The sequence below is a fragment of the Agelaius phoeniceus genome, chromosome 5, assembly GCF_051311805.1.
Source record: "Agelaius phoeniceus isolate bAgePho1 chromosome 5, bAgePho1.hap1, whole genome shotgun sequence".
In the NCBI taxonomy this organism is placed as follows: Eukaryota; Metazoa; Chordata; class Aves; order Passeriformes; family Icteridae; genus Agelaius; species Agelaius phoeniceus.
In genome coordinates this window covers 16,472,702-16,499,655 of record NC_135269.1, presented here as the reverse complement: position 1 = coordinate 16,499,655, position 26,954 = coordinate 16,472,702, and the positions used below count along the sequence as shown (strand labels likewise).

The 26,954-nt window shown below is 39.5% G+C and overlaps 1 protein-coding gene across 2 annotated transcripts in view; it reads left to right on the top strand.

Moving 5' to 3' along the window:
• SCUBE1 (signal peptide, CUB domain and EGF like domain containing 1) overlaps nt 1-22,671 on the top strand; it is a 194,158-nt gene extending 171,487 nt beyond the window's left edge. For both annotated transcript variants that reach the window (XM_077178403.1, XM_054631631.2), the window contains 11 exons: nt 461-553; nt 2,100-2,216; nt 3,865-4,023; nt 5,029-5,232; nt 6,685-6,846; nt 10,070-10,237; nt 11,084-11,245; nt 12,642-12,839; nt 14,317-14,469; nt 14,945-15,024; nt 16,059-22,671. In XM_077178403.1, the coding sequence (XP_077034518.1) occupies nt 461-553; nt 2,100-2,216; nt 3,865-4,023; nt 5,029-5,232; nt 6,685-6,846; nt 10,070-10,237; nt 11,084-11,245; nt 12,642-12,839; nt 14,317-14,469; nt 14,945-15,024; nt 16,059-16,211 (1,649 nt within the window). In that variant the 3' untranslated portion in view covers nt 16,212-22,671. The remainder of the gene's footprint in view (nt 1-460; nt 554-2,099; nt 2,217-3,864; nt 4,024-5,028; nt 5,233-6,684; nt 6,847-10,069; nt 10,238-11,083; nt 11,246-12,641; nt 12,840-14,316; nt 14,470-14,944; nt 15,025-16,058) is intronic.
• Nucleotides 22,672-26,954: the final 4,283 nt, after the last annotated feature.

Genomic DNA, 26,954 nt, shown 5'->3' with positions numbered 1-26,954 from the left:
AGATATTAGTGGAACTGTGCATTTCTCTAATTGTAAGCACCAAGACAGAGTTTTATCTCTGTAATATGTAAACACTGTTATAGTTCTAAGCACACCATTTCTGTTTCTGCCAATAAGTTCTGTTGGAGCCTGAAGCTAAAATTATTATGAAAATACATGGTTTATTTTCTAAATTACAGGGAAGCAGAAGGACTTTGCCATGGACAAACACAAAATATTTTTTACTTGTGCACACCTAACCTTGTGCCAAATCACTTATGAAATGTATCATTCCAGTGCTGGAAGAAACAAACCTTGCCATCAACACTGTGAAGTGTCGAAGGTTTTTAGCAAAGTATTTCAGCCACTTAAAATCCAAGCTCAGCACTTAAAATATCTCATTGTTTAGCAGCTCTGAGAAGCTGAAGCCCAGAGTTTGGTGAGGCTGTTGCCCATGTGCTGACTGTGTTCTGTCCCCCAGACTCAGAGAACAGCTACACGCTGAGCTGCGGCGTCCCCGTGCAGCACGGCAAGGCACAGCCCAGGCGCAACTCCACCCTGCCCAGCTGCTCAGGTGGGTCTGCCCTGCTTGCTCCCCTCTCCTGGGCCCCAGAGGGAGGGCATGGACCTCGGGGATTGCAGGACATCAGGCTCATTCCTAGGTAAGGCAAGGGTTAAGGTCTTGCCTAATAACAGAAGGAAAAGCCTTGCCACAGGGTTGAAGCGGTGTAAGATAAAAAAGTAATTATTGCAAAAAAGTGGGAAGGTAAAAAAGTAATTCTTCTATGAAAGCTTTCAGGTGCACAAAATATGGCTCCATGCACATGTGGTACAGGATTTCTGTAATTCTGTAAGGTTAATTAATTAGGATATCTGGCTGGGACATCCAATAGGAAATCAGTTACCCCAGTAATCCACCCATGGGTCAGTCCCCTTGGGGCTTCTTTGCTCTCTTCTCTTGTCTCTTAAGTTCTGGTAGAAAATAAGATGTCCTTGTCAGGAATTCTCTTCTTAAGAATAAGGCTAAACAGAATTCCAAATATGTATTAGTAGGGTTAGCTTATTATTCTAAAATCTAAGAGAAAAGGTAAGAAAAATACCAGGAGTTATATAACCATGTATTAATGGTCTACAAAGCTACAAATATATTGAAAATTTATAAAAAGCAAAAATCTTGAGGCATCAAAGGTAGCCAATGTTCCCCAAAAACTTGAAGCCTGGCAAAATTAGAAACAGCTGAAACAACATCCACCAGTAGGAAGAGTCAGCTCACCTTACACATACCTGCTGTACTTCTCTCCCATTTTCCAGTTCTCCATGTATTTCTTATATATCTGGGATGTGCTGGGAGGTACAGTGCTGTGGAGTGACACAGCCTGGCAGCAGATGTGCCTGCTTGTGGCACAGGATCAGGCCACCTCTAAAGTCCTGCCTCAGCAAAGCCCTACCAAGGAAAGAGGGACCCACGCTGTGGCATCACCTGGGACCACCCTCCACCTTCTGCAGGGCCAGCAGGCATCCCAAAGCTGCTGGCAGGTGACATCCAGGCCAGTCTTTTACTCCAGGGACTTTGTGAGGAAATCAACCAGCAGCTCCATTTTCTACTCATTGCATGACTGCATAACAGCCTTTAAAACAAGACTGTGAAAGCTGCCTTGGGTTTAAAACTGAGGGATAAAGCTTGCAAGCCACAGACTGCAATAGAGGCAGCTCCTTTGGATGGTTTTCAGTTGCCAGCAACATAGCTCCACTAAATTAACCTTACTGGCACTAGCAGGAGCAGAGCTACAAGTAACATGGGAATTCACAGACAGAGAGCCCAGAAAAAAAATAAAGGTAGGAATTAATCTTTCTCATAGTAAAAGATAAATTCACCCAAAATCTGAGATGTGCAGAGCAAGCATGGTGCTAGCACATTCATTGACCTGGTTGGGCCCAAGGGTAGGTACTCTCTTAAAAATCGAACTTGTGGAAATGGACCCCCTTGCACAAGCTGTGTATTTCTTGGGCTGACTCTTTTCTAAGTCACAAGAAAGCTTTTGAGACTGTTTTTAAAAATAAGATCCAGATCTCGTTTCATTTCTGTTGCAATGGTAGCTTTTTTTACTTTACATCAACAGATTCCCCAGCCCCTCCAATCAAGCAGAAAGCTCGTTTTAAAATCAAAGATGCAAAATGCCATTTACGGCCTCGCAGCAAAGAAAAAACCAAAGATTCTGGGAAGCAGGCTGTTTCAGGTAGGTGGTTTCTTCCAGCATGTAAACAGCACTTAATTTTTTTGTTTGTTTTTTTTCTTGTTCATTTGCATGCTTTGTTTTCATGCTGCAGATAGGGAAAAAAATCAATGGTTTACATATTTGGTCTGAATTTAAGTTAAGGCCAAGGGTCCCTCTGTGGCTGAACAGTGCCTTGGGTTTGGATCTTGGGTGCTGAAAATCTCACCAGTTGCTTTGAAAAATCTTTGTTCAAAAGTACATGATTTGGGAATGAAGCTGATCCTTTTTCTGGCCTTGTAATGGCACAAATACCCTGAGACAAAAAGCTGTGACTAATGCAAAGTTATATGAAACCATGTCAGTTTGGTTTGGTTTGGTTTTCCCAAATGAGGTTTTTAAAAGAAAAGAAAAGAAAAGTTATTATTTGTTTGGTTTATGCTGGATTACTAACCTATTGTAGCACCAAAGACAACCCCTAAAAAGGAAGGTTATTATGAAAATCTGATGTTACACAGCCTTAGATCTTTTGTTATGAAAGAGGGAGTAGTTATGATGTTAGAAAAAATATTTATAAGATTTAGATGTCATTAACAAAAATGTGGTATTAAAAAAGTTAAATTGCTACTTAACTTAGCAGCTTACACCAAACATCTACTGGTGATGCATTCTGTTATGAATTTGTCTTACCACCACTTTCACTAGCGAGTGAGAAATCTTACTTGAGCCCTGAACAGAGAAGAGTAAAAATACCTATTTTTTAAAAAAGTGAATAGTTTAAAGATTTTATTTTTAAAATTTAGACTCATATTTCATCTTTATCCCACAATCTACATTTTGTATCTCTCATTTTACAAGTATTGACTTAAGTCTTAGTCATCAAGATGCTTACCCTGTGAATAAGATGTGATCATGAGACTCATTTTTAAAGTCATAGAAGCCGAATTTTTTGGTCCATACACTCACTATGGGAATGTGTTTCTTGGATACATTTCCTTGTCCTTTGCTTGCTTTGCTTTGTGTTTGTTATGTCATCTGAACCTCTGAGTCTAACAATAAGATTACATAGTGTAACCACACCCTTGGAATGAAATCCTTCTGGTGTCTTGAGTGCTACAAACTTCTCTGTCTTCCCTGACCTGGAAGTTCATCACTTGTGACAAACTACAATTCTTGCTCAGATAAAACCTTCCAATACACTTTCATAACCTCACAATCAAAGCCTTTTAAAGCCTTTGCTATCTGATGATTGTCACTTCTGAAAGAGATAGAATACTCACTGATAGAGTCCCAGGCCTGACATTCTCACAGATTTATGAAATTGACTCCCTTGCCTTGTTCAGCCATCAAATATAGTTTATAGTATTTGCTGATTTAAAATAATTTCTGTAAAGAGCTTTCTAATCCTTGTGCAAAAAGGGTTGGGCAGTTTTAGGCATTGGAGGCACCACTGTGCAGCTGAGCATCACCAGGCTGTGCTTTTGCCTTCTGCATTCATAGCAAAATGAGCAATCCCAACACTGCCCAGCGAAGGAGGTGTCTCACAATACACAGGAAATGTTATGAAGCCTGTCACTGCCTTCATGATAACCCAGTGAGATATCACCTGTTAGCCTGTCACGTGCTACTTTGCTACTTGATTTCTTCCCTGTGTTTCTTCTCTCATGCAAAGGAGGTCAGTTCCCCTGTACAGACAACTGCCAGGTGACCTTTGTGAACCTCAAGTGCGATTCTTCCAAGAAAAAACGCCGAGGCCGCAAGTCGCCATCAAAAGAAGTGTCCCATATCACTGCAGAGTTTGAAGTGGAGATGAAGTCTGAAGAAGTCTCAGGTTTGTGAAAGATTGGTCTGTGGAGAGAAATCAGAATTTAGTTCCTCGGGGTGTTATTAAAATCTCTTTGATGTTATTTCATCAAGCTGCCATGAACACCTTTTAGCACAACACCTTGTTCAACAACCTCTCCAAACTCAAAGTTTCAGAGCTTTAATTGAAAAGAGCCAGGGATGAAATTAAGCCAAAGGAACAAAAACTGAACCTGCATCAAAATTCCTTCAAGGCCTTGAGTTAAGACATGTGCTTTAATCCAGTGTGATTTCTTTAAACAGCAGAAGTGCTAATCAATGTACAGGGAACATAAAGATTAGGTAGAAGTTCTGCAAAAATGATGATAAAAATATCCTCTGAAATGTAAGTTGCTGAATATTTACTCTGTGAAGCAGAGAGTTTTATCACATAGTTGAAAAATTCATGTTTTCTTACCAAACTTTGGAATAAAAGTAATTGCCTCAAGTTATAAATGAGATGATATTATGTTATAAATTCCAGCCAAAGAAAATGTGGACTGAATCCTATAAAGATGTCAGTCCTCAAAGGCAGATTTCTTAACCTTGAGGGTCACATCATTAGCCAAGTGATTCAAACAGCAGTTGTGCCTGAAAATACCTTTCTTTTTATCACTAACACAAAGGTGTTTTGGTCAGGGAAGTGGCAGGAGTTCCTAATCAACTGAGAAAAGCATGGGCAGAGAAAATTCAGGAGCATTAATGGTGGCAGACTGAACACACACCTGAAGGAGAGCACATTGGGATTGATGCTTTCTGCAGCACTCAGTGTGCACTTGCAGGCCATGGAACTGCTCCGTGGACCTCCGGATACTCTCCTGTCCCTTTGAAAGGCCTGATATTGAATACAGTGAGCTGCTGCTTCAATTTATATGGACAAGACAGTGAAACAAACAGAGGTGTCATAGTGCAATGCAGGCTAAACTTTTTGTTAAGCACCTCTTTTAAACATGAATCTCAATTGCTTCTAGTTTTGTTATCATTTCCCATCTAGACACCTGTAACATTGACTGTGTTCGGAAAAGGATGGAGCAGAAGCTGCAAACTGCAATCAAAACATTGAGGAAATCTATTAATAAACAGCAATTTTACATTCAGTTTTCTGGGACAGAATATGAAGTGGCTCAGAAGCCAGCTAAAGCTACTGAAGGGCATGAAGCGTGCAGTACAGGGCAAGTACTGCAGGATGGAAAATGTGGTAAGTCCAAAGAGCTCGAATATTCAGTCATATCCCCCAAATCAAGCAGTCTGAAATTACCTTTTCCATGGTGAACTCGGGAGGAAATCTCTGAGATAATGATTTAGAATTTAATGATCAGTATTACTCAGCATATATGCATGGACTATTGATGGTTCATAAGACTCTGAAGGGAATTCATTAGATGGTTGTAGGAAAACAGAAGTGTAAATATGGATACATTCCCATGCCGTCAGGTGGTAGATATCAAAACCTGCCACAAGACAATGTTGGCAGTTAGTTGCCAGTTGCTCCCATCTTACAAAAATATATTTACATTTATTTACATTTATTTATATTTGTATATATTTACAATTCGGTAAAAAAATAATATGTTTGCCTAGTTGCTGTGTATTTACTTTTATATCATCAGTGTCAGTCTCCTCACCATCAAACAATCCATGATCCATGGATATGTTATATTTCATGCTCAAGAGGTCCAGTTAAAAAATAAAGTACAGAAATCTATTTCATGCAAAATACCTAATTCCTTTAAGCCTTTTCCCATGTTATCAGGCTCTAGTGCTTTGCTGGGGACAGTGTGCTAATGCAAATTTATTAATGGCAGTTCTCAGCACTGCAAGCTTTCTAATCACTTACAGACATCTTTTCAAAATCAGCATACCTATTTTTCCAGCTTTTGAGATACCAAGTGACTTACAAGCCAAAAGAGGTCTCATCTGATAGGTGCTTCCAGTGAGTGGGTTCAGAAGTAGTTGTCATCATATGGGAAGAGTGATATAGAAACTGTATTTGAAAGGTTGTTGCTATCAGTATCTAGAAACTGGACATTATCTAGACATTTTAACCACCCCTACCCAGCAGAGAAAAATGTGAAATGCAGTTACGTGCCCTGTTGAAGCCAGAAAAGCGCGTGTATTCATATCTGTATTTAGGATGCTGTACAACTGGGGTATTTGAGTGGCAAGAGACAGAAATTATTACAGAAGTTATTACAGGGAATACATTGCCAGTGGAGAAATCCCTAGAACTGATCTCAGGGGACAGACTTTTTGTTGTCATCTGCCATAAAACCAACTTGTAACTGCACATGTTATAAACTAAAAGCTCACACTTCCCACACTTTATGCAGCACTGCTTTGATTAACTGCAAGATACTCTTTCAAGACTGCACCCAGCTTTATTAACACACATGTGTGATAAACACCTGAGTGCACTACAAAGGCATTTAATATTTTAAACATTAGAAGCAGGACCTCACCCTGATAAAATTGACCTAAACCCCAGTGGAGATGGGTCTGTTTACATCAGCATCCTGGACTAACACATGCAAAACATGTGCCATCATAATCCTGGGGCCAAAGACATCCACCTTCTCTAAATGTTCGATGTTAGGGTGAATAATGTGATCAAAGTGAACATCCTTACGTATGCTCCCCCTTGTTTCCTCAGTTACCTGCAGCACGGGCACCTTCTATAGCGGAGAACACAAGCAGTGCGTCCCGTGCTCGCCAGGAACCTACCAGGACACAGAAGGCCAGCTCACCTGTGAGCCTTGCCCCAGCAACGATGGCCAGGGAGTAGCGGGCGCCCGCAACGTCTCGGAATGTGGAGGCAAGTTGAACTTGATCATAAAAGCTTTAGGTGTTGCCACGCGCATGCCCTGTGAGGCAAGGAGGCTGAAAGAGGAGAGAGCCTGCCACAGTTCTGGCTTGTAAAGGTAATAGAAGAAATCTCTGTCCACTTACAAGCAATGGATGGTTTGGCTCAGGCCATCTGCTCCCATTGCTGACAAGACGATGGGATCTGCTGCAACAGTGTGAGTTATGGGATGGAAATGAGCAAGCCAAGCAAAGCACTTTGCTTCACCTCAGGTATGGAAATGCCTTGACTTGTTAGGACTCATCAATGTATTGTGAGCCAAAGGGATGGATTGCTTTGGACTGGTATTGGTGAGTCTAATAATGAACCTTCTCATTTAGTGTTTTGCATGAGATGCAGCTTACTTGCTCTAATTAGCAGCAATTATCAATTTGAGATAGTTATCCTGTAGGGATCTGTAACCCAGACTCAGAACTAATGATTGCAATTTTCAGCGCTGCTTGAATGCACTGTAACTTTGTGATGTAGCATCTCTGATTCAACTTCATGATTTATAAACTAAATTATAATGATGATAATACCTGATGCTTCTACTGTAACTTGATCAGTCTAAGTTTTTAAGATACAACTGTTTATTTTCTTTACCTCATTTCATTACAGACTATCAGAATCTAGTTTATAGCAGATACATTATGTGACTTTGAAATAAATCTGTCCTATCTGCTACACAAGTTCTAACTTGAAAACTCATCCATGTAATTTACATTACTGAGTTCTTCAAGGATATCTAAAGAGAACACATGGCAAATATCACTTGAGAAACTGATACTTTTTCCCATCTACTGAATAAAAAATAACTGCAGTGTCACCAGTCCAAACACATGATAGATTTTGCTGATTTGCTGTATGAAGGAACTATCCGACAAAAAATTTGAAACACCTGTGCATTTTTGCTATGCTGATTTGTTTTTATCCATAACACAAGAAAAGCATATCAAAATACAGTCTGAGGTTATAAAGATTGTCTATGGCATACTGACAAAAGCAGCAAAACAACTAGAAAAAAAATACTTTTGTTTCAAAGCTTACATTGGAATTATTGTTCTGTACAACAACAAAAAAAAAAACCCTTCTGATTATTTTTGCAAAGTGGATTCATCTCACAATGGTTATTGTCAGATCAAAACAGTCTGTTTTTCTGCTCAGCTCTCCCCTTTTCCTCTGGAAGCGGCAAAAGAGAATATACTTTGGACTTCATGAATTTCCCTGTCAAAGATTTTATCAAAATTTGTGTCAGCACATGTGGCTTTGTTAGAAACTCTCTGTACTGTCTGTACTCACTGCCAGTAATCAATAGTATTTTTGCATCCTATCTTCCAGAGCAGAAATGCCTGTGCAGTAACCCATAAGCTTTCACTGAAATCCTCACTTCTAAATGTGAGGAATGTACAGTCCATGTGTCAGAGATTTTTAAGTGCCTGTTGTGCAGAAATCACTTGTAGCTGCAAGTGAATTCCGTGCTGCAATGAGTTGCCCCTGCCTGGACACCAGGCACCCACCAAAGCTGATCCCTCACTGCCTTCCTCAGCTGGAGAGGGGAGAGACAGGTTTAATGTTCATGACTTAAGGACAGGAAGAGACCCCTCACCAAATATCAAACAGACTTGAATTGGGAAAATTCAGTGAATTCATTACTAATCAAAATAAGAGCAGGACAAGGAGCAATAAAATATCTCCTAAAAACACCTCTTCCACACATCTCCCTCCTTTCCAGCTCTACCTCCTCCTACCCAGCAGTGCAGGGAGATGGGAATGGGGATTATGGTCAATTCATCACACTGATGTTGTTCCTGCTGCTGCTCCAGCATGGGGCCCCTCCCACAGGAGACTTCATTAACTTCCCAATGTGACTCCATCTCATGGGCAAGAGTTCTCCAAGTCACTTTTCCAGAGGGTCTTTCAGGCACAGCCTGCTCCAGCATGTGTCCCCCACAAGGGTCACCAATCCTACAAGGAAACACGTTCCAGTCTGGGTTCCAGTAACCAGTTGGACCAGGCCAGTTAGATCAGTTTTGCTCCTAATAACAAGAGCAAAATTGTCCTCAAATTAGTAACATCATATTATTTCTCTGAGGTCTGTGTTACTACAGCCAGTTTGTACAGTCATATTTCAGCCAGCTGGTATGGGAGCACAAGGAGATCCTGGAGATCCTGACCCCACAGGTGTCCACAGGAGTTTGGCTTTTGTGGGGACAGAACTTGGACTTGGCTTTCACTCAGGAGCTCTAGTTCATCCTAAATACCAAAGTTCCTGACTCATGCCAAGCACCCAAAATACTGAATGCCCCAAACATTCTCAAAACGTTCTTATTTTCAAGCCAGTTGTTTCTGTCTGCTGTTCAGCTCTTAGGGAAGCTAAATTATAAAGTACTGGGGTTAGGCAACCTCAGGGAATATGTAGCATCTCACAGTGCTGGTGCCCCAGTCTGGGGTGGGGTGGAGACACACATTCATGCCACAGTCTTGAAAAACCTGACATCCTGGTTCTCAGGTTCACAGAGGAAAGTACTGAAGCTAGCAAGAACCAAGCCAAACAAATTCCTATCAGAAACTGCCTGGAGAGCGAGTTTGGAAACTTCTGTCAGTAGATTGATTCACAAAGCAATTTGCTTTACACAAATCTCTGTTTCCTGGCAGAGGAGCACCTGACAAGCAGTAGTTTTCACAACTATGTGAAAAGCTGCTGGTGTTAGGTATTCTCATAGACAAGGTGCTGGACTGCTACCATCCCATCTGGTAAATAAACCCCACAATCCACTGTCTACATCTCTAACTTGGAGGTACAAAAACTTGCTTCATAGGCATGATTCAGTTCCATTTCTTCCTATAAAGTGCTTTTGAAATACTGAGATGGAAGATTTGGTGAAATTTCTAATATTTTCATTAGAAAATATTCTAATGAAATCTTAGTAGACCCCTTTCTTAAAAAAAAAAATCCAAACAGAATCATAGTTGCCAAAAAGCACATTATGAAACTGGTTCTATTTACTGGTGGGGGTTTTAGGAAGAAGATACAGGAACAATACAAAATATGCAGGTAAGATTAGAATTTGATCTGCAGCTGTCTTGATGTCACATGATTAAGTGAAAGAAAGCCTTGCTAACTACTTGTGGGTTTTATACTTCATCCAGAAATGTCAACACACTAATAGAGATGATCATTTTCAATTTCTAGGGCAGTGTTCTCCTGGGCACTACTCTTCAGATGGTTTTAAACCTTGTACAGTCTGTCCTCTTGGTACGTATCAGCCTGAACCAGGAAGGACCCTCTGCTTTCCCTGTGGCGGCGGGCTTGTGACCAAATACGAAGGTGCTGTTTCCTTTCAAGACTGTGAAACCAAAGGTGAATTCAAAATCCTTCCACAATTCATCTTCCTACTTCTGGGCCTTTGGTTTATTATCATCAGTGCCAAGGGGCTCCTGAAGGCTCCAAAACAAACATTGTTGCTGCACGGGCGTGTGATTAAATCAAATGGTCAAGAGATCTGTAAACTGGGAATGGTCTCCTGGGGTTGTGCAGGCTGAACAGGGTTTATGGTTTTCTTTGGAATTTACCACAGGCAGGCAGGGGGTCAGCACTGCTATTGGTAAGGGAATCAGCCCCACTGTGTGGCAATAAATAACACAAACTTGGACTAGACGATGCTTTAGCTTTCATGTCTTGTATATTTTTATTTACTGTATCACAAAAACTAAACAGTACAAAAGTTACACCAAGTTAAGGATTACTCATGGGCTAGGCAGAAACTGTAAGGGTGCAACGCATTCTGTATTCCATAATGTCAACTTCCAGTGCCAATGCTGAAGAAGGAATCTGCCCAAATGCATTTTGGTTTAGTTACTGAAATGACATGCTGGCCCTGGCAAACAGACACTATTGGAAACCTCTCTCCTGCTACTTTGAAAGTAATTTTTCTTGTTGAGGTGGATTTACATCCATTTCCATTTATTACAAATATATTAAATACAGTGAGAGATACATATCACACATTTGTAGTTCACATAGGTTTTGCTCTGGGTTTTAGTTGGAAGAGTCTTTATACTGGGAAATACAGGGAGCTGGTGTCTTTTCTGCTTTTTATGGCCTAGTAAGAATGTTGCAGACCAGGTATGTCCACGCAGGGCAGAGGAAAGCTCTCTGCACTGGAGGTTGCTACTTTTTGAAAATAATACACCTCCTACCTTGCAGTTCACTGTTCTCCTGGACACTACTACAACTCCACAACACACAGATGTATCCGGTGCCCTGTGGGAACATACCAGCCTGAGTTTGGTCAGAACTACTGCATCACCTGCCCTGGCAACACCAGTACAGATTTTGATGGCTCCACCAATGTCACACACTGCAAAAGTAAGTCACATTTATATCAGTGACACAGAGCATGTCTTTGGATCTGAACTGCAGCTCAAAGGTTGCATCTGTCAGGCTGGACTTCAGATTTGTATTTCCTAGTTAGCAAATATCTGCTGCCAGAGGGAATAGTAAAATTTGGGAAAACAATGAGGAAAAAAAGTTGGGAAAGTACCACTTGAGGTATATGAGTGTTTTAGATTTAATATGATTTCACAGAGTTCCATCTACAAGTTAAAACTACAGAGCCTTTAGTTTCCCATATCCTGTAAGTTGTGTAACAGTGATGCATATTTCTCTGTGTCTCTGTAGAGCAGAATATCTTCTGTCAGAGTAACTGCCATTTTAGAATAATTGTAAAATGTCAGAAGATGTGGTCATGCATGCTGCAATTGCCAGGTATCACTTTGCTTGTGATAGTGAGATCTTCTTGGAGGCTTTTTTGCAGTACTCAGCCTCCTATCTTAAAAAATTTAAATGTCCCCAAGGATTTCAGTACAGTTTTATTTGATCCTTTGTGAATGACTGATAATTTTAGGCAAGCATTTTTTTTCATCTCTACCAAGCTAATTTAAGAGAATGTTCCTATAATAATTAAGCAATGTTATCTAACTAACTATTCATGTGCAGATCTCCTGTAAGTTTTTAGTCTGATTATGTGCCATGTATTTTATAAGCCCTTCATAATTTCTAATGTCATTTGAGTAAACTATATATTTGTATGGAATTTGAAGAAGTTTGCTGATTTTCCTGTAAAATAAAACCACCCTTCTGCTGTCTTGGGTCATCTCAGTTTTCAAGCCAGTTTCTGACTTTGCATGCTATTTGGGGGTTGAATTAAACAAAATATTTAAACATATATCTAATTTTATGTGCATGAGTAGGCCTGGGGAGATCAACCATAAGTAACTCGTGCCAAATTCAACATGATTTTTGAAAACTCAGAAAGAAAAACTGATCCCTCAATAGAGATCTTTTATTAAGTGGTTTAATCTAAGATGAAGCAAGGCAGATCTGTAATTAAGTAAGGCCAGCTGTTGGGACCAGCACTCTCATTCAGCTAAAGCCAATTAAAAACTAAGTAAGTTAAAGCAGAATATCTTCTGCATATCAGCACAGTATCCATAGTAACCACAACTGGATCATGTTTATCTACCTGCATTTCTCAAGCAAAGTTAAAGCAGCCTGGATGAAGCATTGAATCAGTTTGTGCACCGGAGATTAAGGTTTTGCAATCAGCTGGAGCAACCTCGTGGATCAAATATTCCTTTAAAGCTGGAGAATGTATGCATTTCTAAAGCCACAAGGAGGAGTTTAGACTTGCTCATGACAGATCCAGAAAAACACCTTAGATGAATTTATCAACTAACACAAATACTAATTTATTTCTCCCTAGACCAGCACTGTGGAGGAGAACTGGGGGACTACACTGGCTACATTGAATCACCCAACTATCCTGGAGACTACCCAGCTAATGTGGAATGCATTTGGAATATAAATCCACCCCCAAAGAGAAGAATACTCATCGTAGTACCTGAGATATTTCTCCCAATTGAAGATGAATGTGGCGATGTTTTAGTAATGAGAAAAAGTGGTAAGCTGCCAGACATGGGTTATATTTCCTGCAAACTCATGGAGTGAATAGTTCATATTGAAGGGATGACTGTCTTCAGTGTAGCTAGTGTTCCTAAAAGGTTAAATTTAATTTTAATTTTTTTTATTGGTAGTGTTCTAACTTGCTTTAATTGTTAGTGTTCTAACAATTAACATCACACCAATAACAGTTAATGGTGTGATATTAATTGTTCAAGTTTATTGTCTGAATCACAAAGCAGTTAATGGGCTTAGGTCTGGCCCAGTTACCACATGAGATAAATCACTGCCATTCTAGAAATTAACAATGATAAATTATATTTGGAGAACTATCTCTGTAATCTGTACAACTGTGCTCTCACTTATCTTTTATATATATATATATATATATATATATATATATATATGCTGCAGTTATTGCTAAATATGGGCAGTGTATTGGTACAACTGACACCCTCAAGAAATCCAAAGTTATCCTGCTTTTCTATGGATTGGAGGGGGTGCATTGTGTCTTTGATTATGAATTTAATCAACAACTTCTAAAGTTAAGATCCCGATGAAATGCACTCCTCTTTTGCATTGGAGGATGTGGGCATCCTTTTGGTGATTTTTTGCTATATATTTTTTGCTAAGAAGCACTAAACCTGAAAGGCAATTGTTCATATGGAGTTTTTTTTCAAAACAGTGTATTTACTCACAAAAATGGTGTATTTTATTTGCTAGAACAGTTTTCACAATTTTTTATCCCTGAGGGCCTGTATTGACATCTCTGTATGTCAGAAAGAAGACATCTGGTCACTATAGATGGAAGGAAATTATACCTGTGCAGATGAGCTTTTTTAAAAGCAAACACTATAACAAAACGCATCACTTGTCCTTCTGACCCCAAACTGTGGTTTCAACAGTGACCAGAGCCAGTCACATCAGGGTAAAGTTACACTTCAGACGTGATTTGCCCTTAGTGAAGCTGTGCTGGCTGTCACCAACCACCTCCTCACATCCAGGTTAACTCTTCTGTGGATCACTGACTCTGCTGGATGTGACAGTCTTTTCTTCAAAATTACCATGCCAAACATTACTTTCTGCTTTTATTGTATTTCTGTTTATAAGTGGTTTGTTGCTATCAGATGAATTCCCCAAACTGGCCATGTGAGGGACTGGCTACCATGTCTGCCTGGCATGCAGCTCATTTGTCCTTACCTGTCTGGACAAGCTTATGGGCACTCTGGGATACAATGCTAGAGTAGTAAAAAAAAATTAATATTGACAGTAGTTTTAAATATCAAAAATTATACCTCTATGGAAAAACCTACTTCTCTTTATAGGCAAATAAGGACAACATCCGTTCGGTCACAAAAGCTTCTGCTCTCAGGACACTTCAGCTGAGAAGTGTCTTGTCAATTTGACATGCCTGACCCCTAGATGAGGAAGGGTGCAAAAATTGTTATATAAAGAGCATCATTTAACTTTATTTCTAGCTTCTCCTACTTCAATTACTACGTATGAAACATGTCAGACCTATGAGAGACCTATTGCATTTACCTCAAGATCAAGGAAACTCTGGATTCAGTTCAAGTCAAATGAAGGAAACAGTGGCAAAGGATTTCAGGTTCCCTATGTGACTTATGATGGTGAGAATGGAAATGGTTTTCATCTTTGTGTTATAGCTGAATTACAGAAAATTTTCCTTTAGAATCTCTCTCACAGTGCTTGCAGAGATAGAAGAATGAGGAAAAACTTTATATACCTCGTTTAATTTTAGTTGCAAAGACTTTGAAATAACATGCATATAACATATATAATGTTTGAAAAGTTATATTGTATCCCTGTTTCTTCATCTCTAGAGTAGAGATAATACAGCATTATTATTTGGAGGGAGTAGTTTTTTGAGGATGTAAGTATTTATAGCAATAATTCAAAACCATTGTTATAAAGAAATAGAGAATTTTAAGGTGATTAAATTAGAATACAGCAACCTGAGAGACACTGAATAATTAACTGGATGCAAAATTTCTGAGCTCTGTCTTCAAGAGGAGATCTAGCTCATGTCTGACTATTGCCCTCCCAAAGGATGTCACAATCACTCACTTGATCTTTATTTTTCAGAGGATTACCAACAACTAATAGAAGACATTGTTCGAGATGGCCGATTATATGCATCAGAAAACCATCAAGAAATCCTAAAGGTAAGAAATTTCTGCTTTTTTTGAGGCCAACCAAGAATTCCTTTTCCTAAGCATTTTCCTAAAATAGTTCTCAATACCTTGATACAGTCATATTTAAAGCTCAAGTGTGACCCCAAATTCAATTCTCTGTGTTCTGAGGTTTATGCTGGTATTTGAAGCAGCCCAAAATCAAGTAACTGAGCTGGGCTCAGAACATGCTTATGTCCTTTGTGGAAGCAGGAACTGAATGAAATATATGTTAATATGATTAATAAGATTGTATGTTCAAAAAATTTGTCTGCCAAGAATGAAGGACTTATTGTTTGAAGAACCTTCTTCAGCCTCAGTCTGGCATTTAAATGTTTAAATGACTTATTAAGTTTGCGTGCATTAAAAAATATATTTACCTAAATCACTATCTTGCCTCAATAAGAAATGGTTTTCCAAAGATACAAGCAACACCTGTAATAACTAATTAATTAAAACTGAAAAACAGCTGGTCAGAGGGCAAAATTGAGCCATGTAAATGTAGGGCTTGGAAGGACAGGAGCTGAGGGAAGGCCAGGTCCCTTGGCCATCCATGCCCAGCACTGTTCTCTCCCTCCAGCTTTTGGGTTGCTCAGGTCCCAGCTGCAGTGCACAGTGCCAGGGACAGGCTCAGCTGAGGCTCTGAATCAAGGCTTTCCCAAGGTACAGAAGGTCCTTAGAAAGCTCAGCATCCCTGAGGACCAGCCTTGTCTCCCATCCATGGAGGGATGGCTGGACAGAAGCATGGAACAGGTGGGAAGGACAGTCAGAGGCAGCTTGCAGTTCTAATGCAGGCATCTGCAGTTTGTGGTTAGTGGTCCTGCCAGCAGCCCTGCAAAAAGCATCCAGCACAGCAGGCAGACTCATCCCTCTGAAACCCCGCTGCAACATGGAGCAGTTTCCTTACTCTCTTCTACCCAGACTCAAGTTTTGCAAAACAGACCTGATTGTTCTTCAGTTTTGAAACCTATGCAGACACAAAATCCAAACCTTGCTTTTATCTAACATATCTGTGTTGTCTTCCATAGGACAAGAAACTGATTAAAGCTCTCTTTGATGTACTGGCACACCCTCAGAACTATTTCAAGTACACAGCACAAGAGTCAAAAGAAATGTTTCCAAGATCATTTATAAAGCTACTGCGATCGAAAGTTTCCAGGTTTCTACGACCATACAAATAGTCTAGTGGTATTCAATTTTTGGTTACTTTGCATTCCTGTCAAATATTATCTTTCCTCCATAGTAGAAACATTTGCTAATTTGAAAGCTCTTTTTTGCAGACTTTGTTCACAATTGTTAATGAAGAACACCTATAATGTTTTATAATTGTTAAAAGTCAATGTTCTGAATGGGATTCTTACTAAAAAAAAAAAAAATGCATCCCTGAGTACATCTAGTTGGAGATGCAAATTTGTGTCTGCACTAGTGTATCCTCATTTTTCATCTGAAATCTCACTATGTAAAAATATTCTTTCTAGCTTTTTATTTTTCATCAACAATAACTTTTGTCAAAAAAAGGAGGAATCTATTCAAATATGATTAAACTACCTGCAGATAAGTTCTGTTATAGAAAGAAGTATGTAGTATAAATAATACTTGGATTTTGAATTGCACTTGAAGTTTATATTTGAATCTTTAGAAGAAAACAAAACAATCTAAATTCTGTTATTTCTCATTTGTGGCTTGGTGGAACCTCTGCTAAATAGAAATCAAAAAGGAAAAAAAAAAAGAAGAAAAAAATGTATAATTTTGTTCTATGAATTACATGAGATTGAGTCCCATGCCCTAATGTCCTAATATTTTTATCTGTCCTCTTCTAAACTTATTCAGAGGTTTGCCACTGTCAATTACTTAATTGAAACAGATTAGCTCTGGATTTCCATGCATCAGTCGGTCCCTTTAAAGACATTTACAATAGGATATGTGAGAAATGAACAACATGAGTAGTCTTGGTTTTCTTTCCATTAAGAGAGCATCTAATTAAGTACAATATATAAATATATAAATATATACTTCTATTTGTGGGTACATTAGTAATGTTATCTCTAGTTACTGTAAATATTATTCATGCTTAAATCTTTACTCCCACACACCCTATTTACTCATATCTATATGTAACTTTGTGTAGACAATTAAATAACTTCTCCAAGTGCTTGTCACTTCTGTTAACACCCAACTGAAGCCTTTTGAGGTTTTAAAATACTGGATAATGGTTTACTCTGGGACAATCTCTTTCAATATGTATTATTCCAGGAAAAATGGCATCAATGGAGATGCAACTGCTGCCCAGTATAGGGTGAGCTGTTGCCTCTCCCTTGGGGACCCCCCACAGGCAGGCCAACAGAATCACCCTCAGGACAGCACACGTTGGGGGAGCTGCTGCTGGACCTGCTGTCTCTAAAACACTGGGAACACAACTGTGTCCAAGGCCCAGATTGTCAAGAGCTCAGGAGTGAACAGGACATGGGTTTGCAGAAGAGTTGGAGGGCAGGCTCTGTGTTTGCAGAGACCTGGCTCTCCCTTTTATCCCAGATTTGTAGCCACAGTGCCCACCAAGCACAGGGACTGCAGGAGAGCTTTATCCTTGTGCTCAGGCCCTGCTCACAGAGCAACAGAGGGTTTGCCATGATGATAAATTCTGGGTTTCCTGCTGTTTCCTGGCACTGAAGCTAAATCAAATGGGAGAGGAGCCTTTATTTTCTATTAGTATTTCAGCCTCTTTCCTTTTCAGTCCCTTCCTCTTCTGTATCATTTTCCCTTTTGATTCTACAAGTTTATTAATGGAGAAATGAACTCTCCTGGCAGCATCCTTTCAGAAAAAGACTAACACACAGTTTTGCTTTGCTGCTTTTTTTTTTTTGCCTGTCTACCCTGTAGTTTAACACGTTTGGATGTTCTCAAAGACATGTATTAGGGGTGGTTGTGGTTATCTTCTGACACTTTCTTTTTGTCCTTGATCAAGTACTGCTTAAACTTACACAGTTGGTTTCTGTTGACTACAAGCTGTTGAATATTCCATTTCTATGAGAACACACCTTAAGTATTCTGTTTAGTTTTTCTACTTAATCATCTTGTAATTTTGCTTGCCTTCTTTCCTTTTCTGATGAAGAATATAATTTTTTTCTTTCTATGCCTGAACAGCCTGACTTTATAGTCTAACCATTTTTTTTTCCACTCATGGACCTTAGATCTTTGGTGAGCTTTCTTTTTAGTATATACATTAACCCTTGTTAAAAAATGTCACTTCTCCATAAAGGTCCTTTGTTAAAGGCTGTTAAACGTAACTTTTTCTTAAGGATGTTAAAACTACTTTTATTTATGATTCACCAAGGGTCACTAAAAAGAACAAATTTTCATTAATTTTTCCTTTGACAGTACTCATTTGTACAAAAAAAAAGTTTTTAAAAAGCAAAATTCTTTTCAGTTACTCAATTATGCAGGAGTATACAGGTAAAAAACTACTTTAGCCAAACAGTAGTTCGAAGTCTGATAGGTTATTCAGAGTTTTATTCAGATCCATTAAAATGAGTCAGGATTGCAGCCATTCTACTGAAAGATATGAAGGAAAATATATGGAAAATATGGTGAAAAATAGCTTCCTCACTTGGCAAATGATTTACAGTGATCTTTAGTATTTCACACTTGAGAAAGCAAACTTCAGAATCTGGTATTGTAGTTTAATAAAATCCTTGCTAAAATTTTTGTTTAACAACCAACATGTTTGGACATAATACCATTGTATGACAGTGATGCCAGAATCCAGAAACCACTGGCAGCACCGTAACATTTTCCAGGTTCCAAGCTCCATGGGAAATCCAGTGCCAGAGAGAAACCATAAGAGGGACATGTCCCAATTCTGGCCACTGGTAGTGGGACCTCAGTAGAGCTGTGAGAAGTGAATACAGGCAAGAGAAATTGCATTTGGCTCTGTCACCACTTGCCCTGACTTAAAACCACACTACAAAAAAGCGGGGTTGTGTCCAGTTCATCCTGACAGACAACCTGAGAATGAGGCTGATATTTCCCAGAGCCACATCAGGGCAGGGACTCTGCAGTCAGGACAAGGCACTCGTGGCACACTTCTGAGGCAAACACAGGCTTTGTGTTGCTGAAGGAAGATGCTGAAAGAAAGAGAATAACTTGACTCTCAGAAGTTGACACTTAAATGCTTTTGAACATTGAGGGGGTTCATATCTGATATATTTAGAAAATGAGTCAGGCTTGAACGCTTGCCACTCTGCATAGAAATGCTCTTGGATGTACAAATTTCTAATGAAATAAGTAATGACAAGTGGTATATAGGGCAGTCTGAACTGGTTTCAGTTGATTGGAAAAACAGCATAGAATTTTTATATCAGCTCTAGAAATTAAAAATGCTTTGACTTTCATACTAGGTTTACAGTTACAGAAACTGGAAGTCACCAAATAGGAGGTGGGTTCAGCTCTTCATCTGTTAGTGTAGGATGCCTTCATTGTCAAAGTCAGAAAACCTGTTGCTAGTACACAATAACAGCACAGCAACAAAGAATGTCTTCTTCAACAGATGAGACCTACACACATTTGGGAATCAAAAACTGTACAAGGAGAAATAAAGCTGCCTTTAAGCAAACCAGCTTCGGGAACGTGGCAGAATATTACATTTTACCTTTTACCCTAAATGTGAAATACTTCATTTGAACATACCAATAAATAAAGCCCTGTAGCTGTTCTCACGGAATTGCACATTGTCTGCAGGACAGGTGCAACAACAAATTTATGTGTTAATACAGGTAGACTGAAGAAGTGCCCATTTGTGATTGCCCAATTCTGTGGCACAAACAGAGCTTTTTATTTTCAATTTGCAAATGTCTATATGCTTAAAAGCTGCACCTGCAGCACTTACCATTTTAAGCCTCTCTTTCTGCTTTAAATAGTGCACTTATTTTTAGTGAGGTGGTGGTGAATCATCCCTAACCATTCTCACAGGCCACCAAATCACTGCCTGCACACCTGCTGCAGTCCAGGACACTGCAGCAATCACAAGTTGCTCATCAAGCCCCAAGTTGTGCCTTGAAAGTGCTGAGGACACAAGGTGCCTCTGTGTGCCATTTGAACACAGGGAGGAGCACGATTCTGTGTTCAGTGCATTGCCACCTCTTCTGCCACACTGCATCTTGCCTACAATAACAAGACTTATCCTGCCTGGAGATTTAGCTCGCTGAAACTGGATTTAAAATAACTGAATAATAACTGAAGTCTTTCTTTCATCCCATTTTCTTGCCCTGTCTTCCTTCTTCCACCATACATTAGATTTTTACCTAACGACCAACTTTTCAAAAGAAATTTATTTCCTCATTGTGCCATCCCCATAGAATAAAGTTATGACTACTTTAAATTTAGACTAATCCTTTTTACACAGCAGTTTTATTCTAGAGTAAGCTTACTTAAAACTAGCTTACCTTGTAAGCCAGGTTTAGTTTAGTTTAGTTTTAGACTAGATTAAATAAATACAGGATTGGTCAGAGAATTTTCAGGGGGTCCACGTTCTGAGTTGTCAGCGGGTTTTAAAGAGCACAGCTCACCTGTCTGTGAGCAGAATACAAGGATGCTGCCACATGAGTGAGAAACATCCTTTACATGTGTTCAGCATTCCAAAAGGACAGTCAAACCCCACCCTCTACCTTTTTATAAGCCTGCCCAACACATTCAAATTTCTCAGATCAGTTTTACCTATAAAAAACCCAGCTTTAATCTTGCAGATAGCAGGTTTGGAACTTCAGGAGCAAAAGTAGCGCTGTGATTCTTATACAGGATCTGCTGACAGGTGTTTGACAGCAAAATTCACCTGCTCTATGACAGCTCCCATGTCTGGACTCTAAATATCTTTGATTGCTCTTACAAACTTAGCTGGAGTAAAATCTTCAACAGCTGGACCCAGTGGCAAACTCCTCAGCCACCTCAGGGGTCTGGGTGATTTCTTAATGATGGGAATGAGTGACACACACAGTTCCTTATATCTGTATCACAAGTTCAAGGAGTTGCATTTTTTCATAGTTTAAAACCACTGATTGATAGGATTGGGAGTAACTGGAGGAGTTCTTATAGAATCTCAGTACTTTGGGACTTTAATGAAGTAGTTTTCTAGAATGACAAACTGTTGTAAGCACTTGGGAAAAGGAATATTTTGTCTTCCAGAAGAATTTATGGAAGAAGGGAAATTTCTGTAAGGTACTATGAACTTACTCCTCAGCAAGAGACTTGGATCCAGAGACAAGTCTTGTTTTATCTCTCATCTGAATAGAAGCAGAGTGGAAAATAAACAATGTCAAAAACCTGTTATCTAAGGATCTGAATATATACAATTCCAGTTTGTTATTTCATTTATTTATTCTTTCATCATAAAGCCTTTAATCTATAAAATTAATATGTAATATACAAGAGTTAAATGTACAGAAGTACCTTTAGATCTAATAATTTAAACCATCTGTATTCAGAGAGCAGAGATAACAAGTTTAAAGATATACAAACAATTGGAATTCAATTTTCTCAATATCTAGAAAAAAGTGTCTTTGATTAATTAAACTTTATTTTAATTATTGTGAAAATATCTTTTTTAGAGTTTGTTTTTGTTACTTTTTTAATTAAAATTATTTTGTAAATATTGTTTTCTATGTTTTATAACTTAGAAAGGCCATTAATTTGCATTGAGAGCAGCAGGGTCTCAACATGTTGATTATAAAGATACTCTAGGAGACTGGGGTGGATGTGAGGCAGTTGCCAGATTTATCATTCCAGATTACAGATCCTGTTATTTCTTCAGTCTCACTGACATGACAGGAAGAGTTTTCTGGAGCACTTGAACATTCTAATTTAAACAGAATTGACTATCAAGTGTCATTCTAAAGTGCTTTCCATTTTCATAACATAAAAAGAATATGTATCTTAAAGTTAGTGCTGGTTCTTCTTCCATTGTTAGGATAAGAAACAACACAGAACTCAGAAATACAAGGGAATTTAATAGATTACACACATGGATAGTAGAAAGACAAGAAAATCTCTATGCTTGTAGGGCACAGTGGAAGTGATAATTCCTCACATTGGATCAGATCACAGAGCCTTTTTTAGCCAAAACCACTGAGGCCAGTGGTACTTTCACCTGCAAAAAAGTTCATTATGACCATATCCAGCACCAGTTTAGGCAGGAATTTCTGGCAGGCTGGATTTCAGGGGGAAGCACACAGGGTGTAATACTGGTTTCTGCATCAATTTGCTCCACGTAAACCACTGTGCAGGAGTGAGATTTTAAACTGAACTGTTGTAGATGCTGCTGGGACTTCTAAGCTTTATTACCAATGTAAATTGTGTACAAACAGCTATTTCCATATGAAATGTACAATAATAGTTTAGAGCAAGGGTAGTGAATAACTGTACAAAATTTGATACTTAGAAAATAAAATACAGTGCTAAGCTTTACCAATATTTTAACAATTCTGTCAGATTTATAGTAGAAAATGTTGTTGTAAATGTACCTTATAAGAAAATACATTTCCTTTTGCCTCTGTATATTAATAGCTTTGATTTCTATGTCAAAGTTAAAAAATGAAGCATGTAATAAAATTTTTTGTTAAAATCACTTTCATAATAAACTTAAAATGGAATGGATACCCCTGCCTGCCATTTATTTGTGTATACGACAAGGCTTCTTGCACAAGTGTGGACAAGGATCAGAAGAGAACTTTTCTTTTTTGATTGCTTTTACATATTTTGGTCTAATTTTCATCCTTAAGTAACAGAGCTTTTTCATCCAGGTGCTGGAGTTTGTGGGACACTGATAAAAGTTCCTTCCAAACAGGCTTCAAGGAGTGTTTTTTAAGGAAGAAATCCTGGCTCCAGCGAAGGATTAGATGACTAATATTCCTCCAGGACTTTTACCTACTTGTTAAACTAAATCTGGTGTTACTGTGTATAGCTCATGCAGCTGCCCTTGTCACAGCCCTCTATTGAGAAGCAGCCTCAAAGAAAGAGAGAGAAACCTCTCATGTTCCAGCATGGCATGTGCCATTCTGCTGCTATCCTTAAGTAAGCAGTTCAGCTTGTTAAGAGAAAGCATTTATGATGTGACAGCATCAGCTTTGCTGAGTTTATATATATTGTTCATTATATAAATACTGTTGGTATGACTGATGACTCTTGGTGTCTGGCAGGTTGAAAGGCATCAAGAAACTTGCTGTAAAATATCCATTACTGCCTTTTTCAGCTGGTAGGAATTCACTCAGGTAAAATGGCAGCTATCCTCACTGCATTCCAAGAAGACACAACATCACTTTTATGGGACTACAGATGTGCCATATGAAATGGCACTCAGCTGTCCTTGTGCCTTCAGAGCTTTAAATGAGTGACAAGAAAAGCCAGCTCCTATCAAAGACAGAAAAGCTGAACCTCAAAGTTCCTAAAAGTCATTGGAAATCAAGTTGATTACTGGTAATGAAGTATCTGTGCACAAGGACAAAATCTGGAATGGGAATCCGGGAAGGTCCCAGCTGACTGGAAGTTGGCAAACATTGTCTCTATTTTCAAGAAGGGCAAGGAACAAGGACTACGGAGACTCCAGGCCTGTCAGTGTCACTTCAAGTGCCTGGGAAAATCATGGAAAAGGTTATTCTAGGAGTTACTGAAAAACACCTGGGGTACAACCCAGGCATCGGTCACAGCCAGCACAGCTTCATGAAAGTCCTGCTTGTCAAACTGATTGCTTTCTAAACAAGAGTAGAACAGGCAATTTTATAACAGCCACTTAAGTTTCAGCAGTCATGACAGTCTTCATTTAAATACAAGATTCTCATTTACTGGAACAGGCATTGCCTGATGTAAATTGCAGAAGGGTCCATTCTCAGTACCAATCTTGCTATGACTTCCCAACAAGTATACAAAATGTAACAGCCTGAGGAACAGCACTCTGGCACAACTCAGCAGGTAAGTGAAGGCAGGCTGGGCATAGATTATTTATTCTTCTTTTATCCAGGAATCAACATCGGCCGACTCCTGGTGTCGCAGAAAGGGCCTATCCTGTATAACAACCATAATTTGCTTTTTTTGCCTCTTAAATACAATATCTAAATAGGCAGTCAGCACAGGATGAGGTATGCTACACTCCAAAAGCATTTCTTAACATGTAGAATAACAGCACCTGTACCTCACTTGTGCGTGTAGAACGGTATTCCTAAGTACTGGTCCAACTTTTATAAAAATAATATATTACACAGCATGGTATGTATGCCTAAAGACATGGGAAAGGGAAGAACAGAGATCTGTCTTTGAACGCACCCAAGCAGCTGGTGAAAAACTGGAGGTACAGCAGGATGCCTCAGGACTGAGGGCAATGTTGGATTGCCTACATGGACAGAAGATCCTTGGAGCTGCCTGGCAAGGTGTTTTTTCATTGTTGTACCCCCAGAATGAGGGCAGCCTGCCTCTACCCCAGAACTGCATGAGCAGTGGGAGAGTATCTTTGAGAGTAAAACACCTGCACTTGGCATTGTATGTTATGTCAGCACATAATATGGGTGCAGTAAATTTGTCTCTTCAGGGAAAATACTCAGGGGAAGTATTGTTTGTGCCAGACAATTTGTTTGGTTTATTATCCTTCACACACTGGTCTCTTGCCAGACTTAGAGAGAAGGCTGAGTCCAACCTGCTAAGATCACTCATCCACCTGCCGAGTGTTCCCCGAAGCTCTTTCCAAGCTCCACACTCATATTGGGCACCCATTCCAAGGTGAAAACATGGGTTTCCCTCCTCACTCAGGTGACCATCCAGCCACACAACAGGACAGCACAGCCCCACTGTCCCAGGGTAGCCAAAGTATGGGATATATGTCATACAGACTCCAGCTGGCATGTGGATATTGCAAAACCTTCCCAAAAGTTGTACCTGTCCACAAAGCAAGCAGGCAAAAGCTATACACAGTGATTGCTTGATTGCTTTTGATGCAGTAGAATTCATTTTCCCTTCCTAAAACAGCCTTCTTACAAACCTCTCTGAAGTTTTAAACTCACATATACTGCTATGATAAAATATTTACAGCAAATTATGTTCTTATCATCTGAGCCCCTAACACAGCCTTCCATGCTCTGAAGTTCTAGTTTTACCATTGACAGAGTTGTTGACTAGAAAACAAATGGTTTATTTATTTTAAAGTGCACCAAAAATATGTCCTTTCATCTCCTTTTCACTGTGTTGTTAAGGTCTCTTCTGCCCCTTATATCCTTACCTCTCTTGAGGTTTCCATGCCATGTTGGCAAAGAGGAAGGTTCTAACATTAAACAACAGGAATATGAAGTGGGGAATGCACATCAGATCTATCTGGATGAGACAGCCATAAACATTTGGAATAAAGCCACAAACTGCCAGACTCACAAAACTTTGAAAAACTTTAGCTGTGTTTGTTGGGGACAAATGCTACTTCACATATGGTAACTCATGATAAATTTCTGCTGCAGACTGCTGCAGGGTAGGAACTAAATGTGGTGGTGGTGGATAAGTCATGGAGCCTGCTATGACAGAGAGGCTCGAGGGCTCCATGGGTTGGCTTCCTATGGATAGTGCCAGAAGGCTAAATCCTCTTATTTTAGACTGGGGTAGTGCTAGTAAGCTCAGCTTTGCTGGGATCTTTTTGCATTCTCTGTGAATTCCTATGTAAAGTAACCCATTAAATTCAACAGGCACATTGCCTGAGTAAGGGCTGCACTGTTCAGGCACTGTGAATCAGCCACTGTTCCTAAAGAAACAATCAGAATAAAATACTGTGGTGACTCTTCTTTACAAAGATTGTCCACAAACACCTGCTTTCATGAGAGGCTGGCAGTGGTACTGGGCTGTGGCTCTGGCATCCATCAGAGCAGGAAGGACTGCTCCTGAAAGCCTCACGGTGCTTGAAGCAGTGGTAGGACAATGGTGAGTGCTGGTCCCCGCTCCCTGCTCCAGGAATTACTGCTGCTGTGAAAAACCAGCAAAAAAGTAAAACAAGCTGCCAAACACAGCAGCTGAGCAAGAACACATTTAGGTAAGTGCTGGACAAAGTCAGGGAAGAGCCTACTTACACTCTACTCTTACCATCAGTGATTCTCACTGTGTCTTATATATTACTTGGAGTTTATCAGCAGCAGCCCCCAGACCTGCAAACTCACCCAAACAGCCAGCCAGCAGCCACAACTCCCATCCAAAGGGATGTGGAAGTGCAAACAAGCAGTGAGAAAGCAGCTGCCTACACTTGGTGAGAAAAAGAATTATGTAAATTTCATGTTCGAACAGGATCACATTCCCCTTGCCTCTGGACAGGGCATGATCACTGTGGCACTACTGAACAAAAACATGAGGACGCCCTAAGCTTTTCCTCCTTGGACTGTTTTGTTTTGTTTTGTTTTTTTAAGGTAAGTAAAAGATTTAACTACATAACATGACAAAGACAGAAGTGAGGGAAGGGTGGCCTTTTCAGTAAGCAAAGTCCCCAGGAGGACTACTAGTAAGTGATCAAACCTCCACATTTTACAATACTAGGGCAAGATCAACACCCCAGCCATCCTCTTTTCCCAAACCAAAATATTAGCAAAAAATATGCTGAAACTCAGGGTAGCAGGATGGGAACACAGTCAGGGAACACTGGAAATCCAACTATTTTTTGATCTTCTGCTGTTTAATCAGGGAGGTCTCCTTAGAGACATCCTAGTGGAGCCTTTATGCTGAGGAAATGTGGGAACACAGCACATGGTGAGGCAGACACAGTCTCAGGCAAAGAGGAAAATTTGCCTGCATTTACTATTCAGATATCCAACCTGGAGATTTGAGTTAGATCCTCAGCTGCTGAGTGCTGATGTATAGTTACAGCACATATGCACCATTTATAATAATTTTCTACTCTCTCTCTGCCTGGCCAACCTATTGTAGCC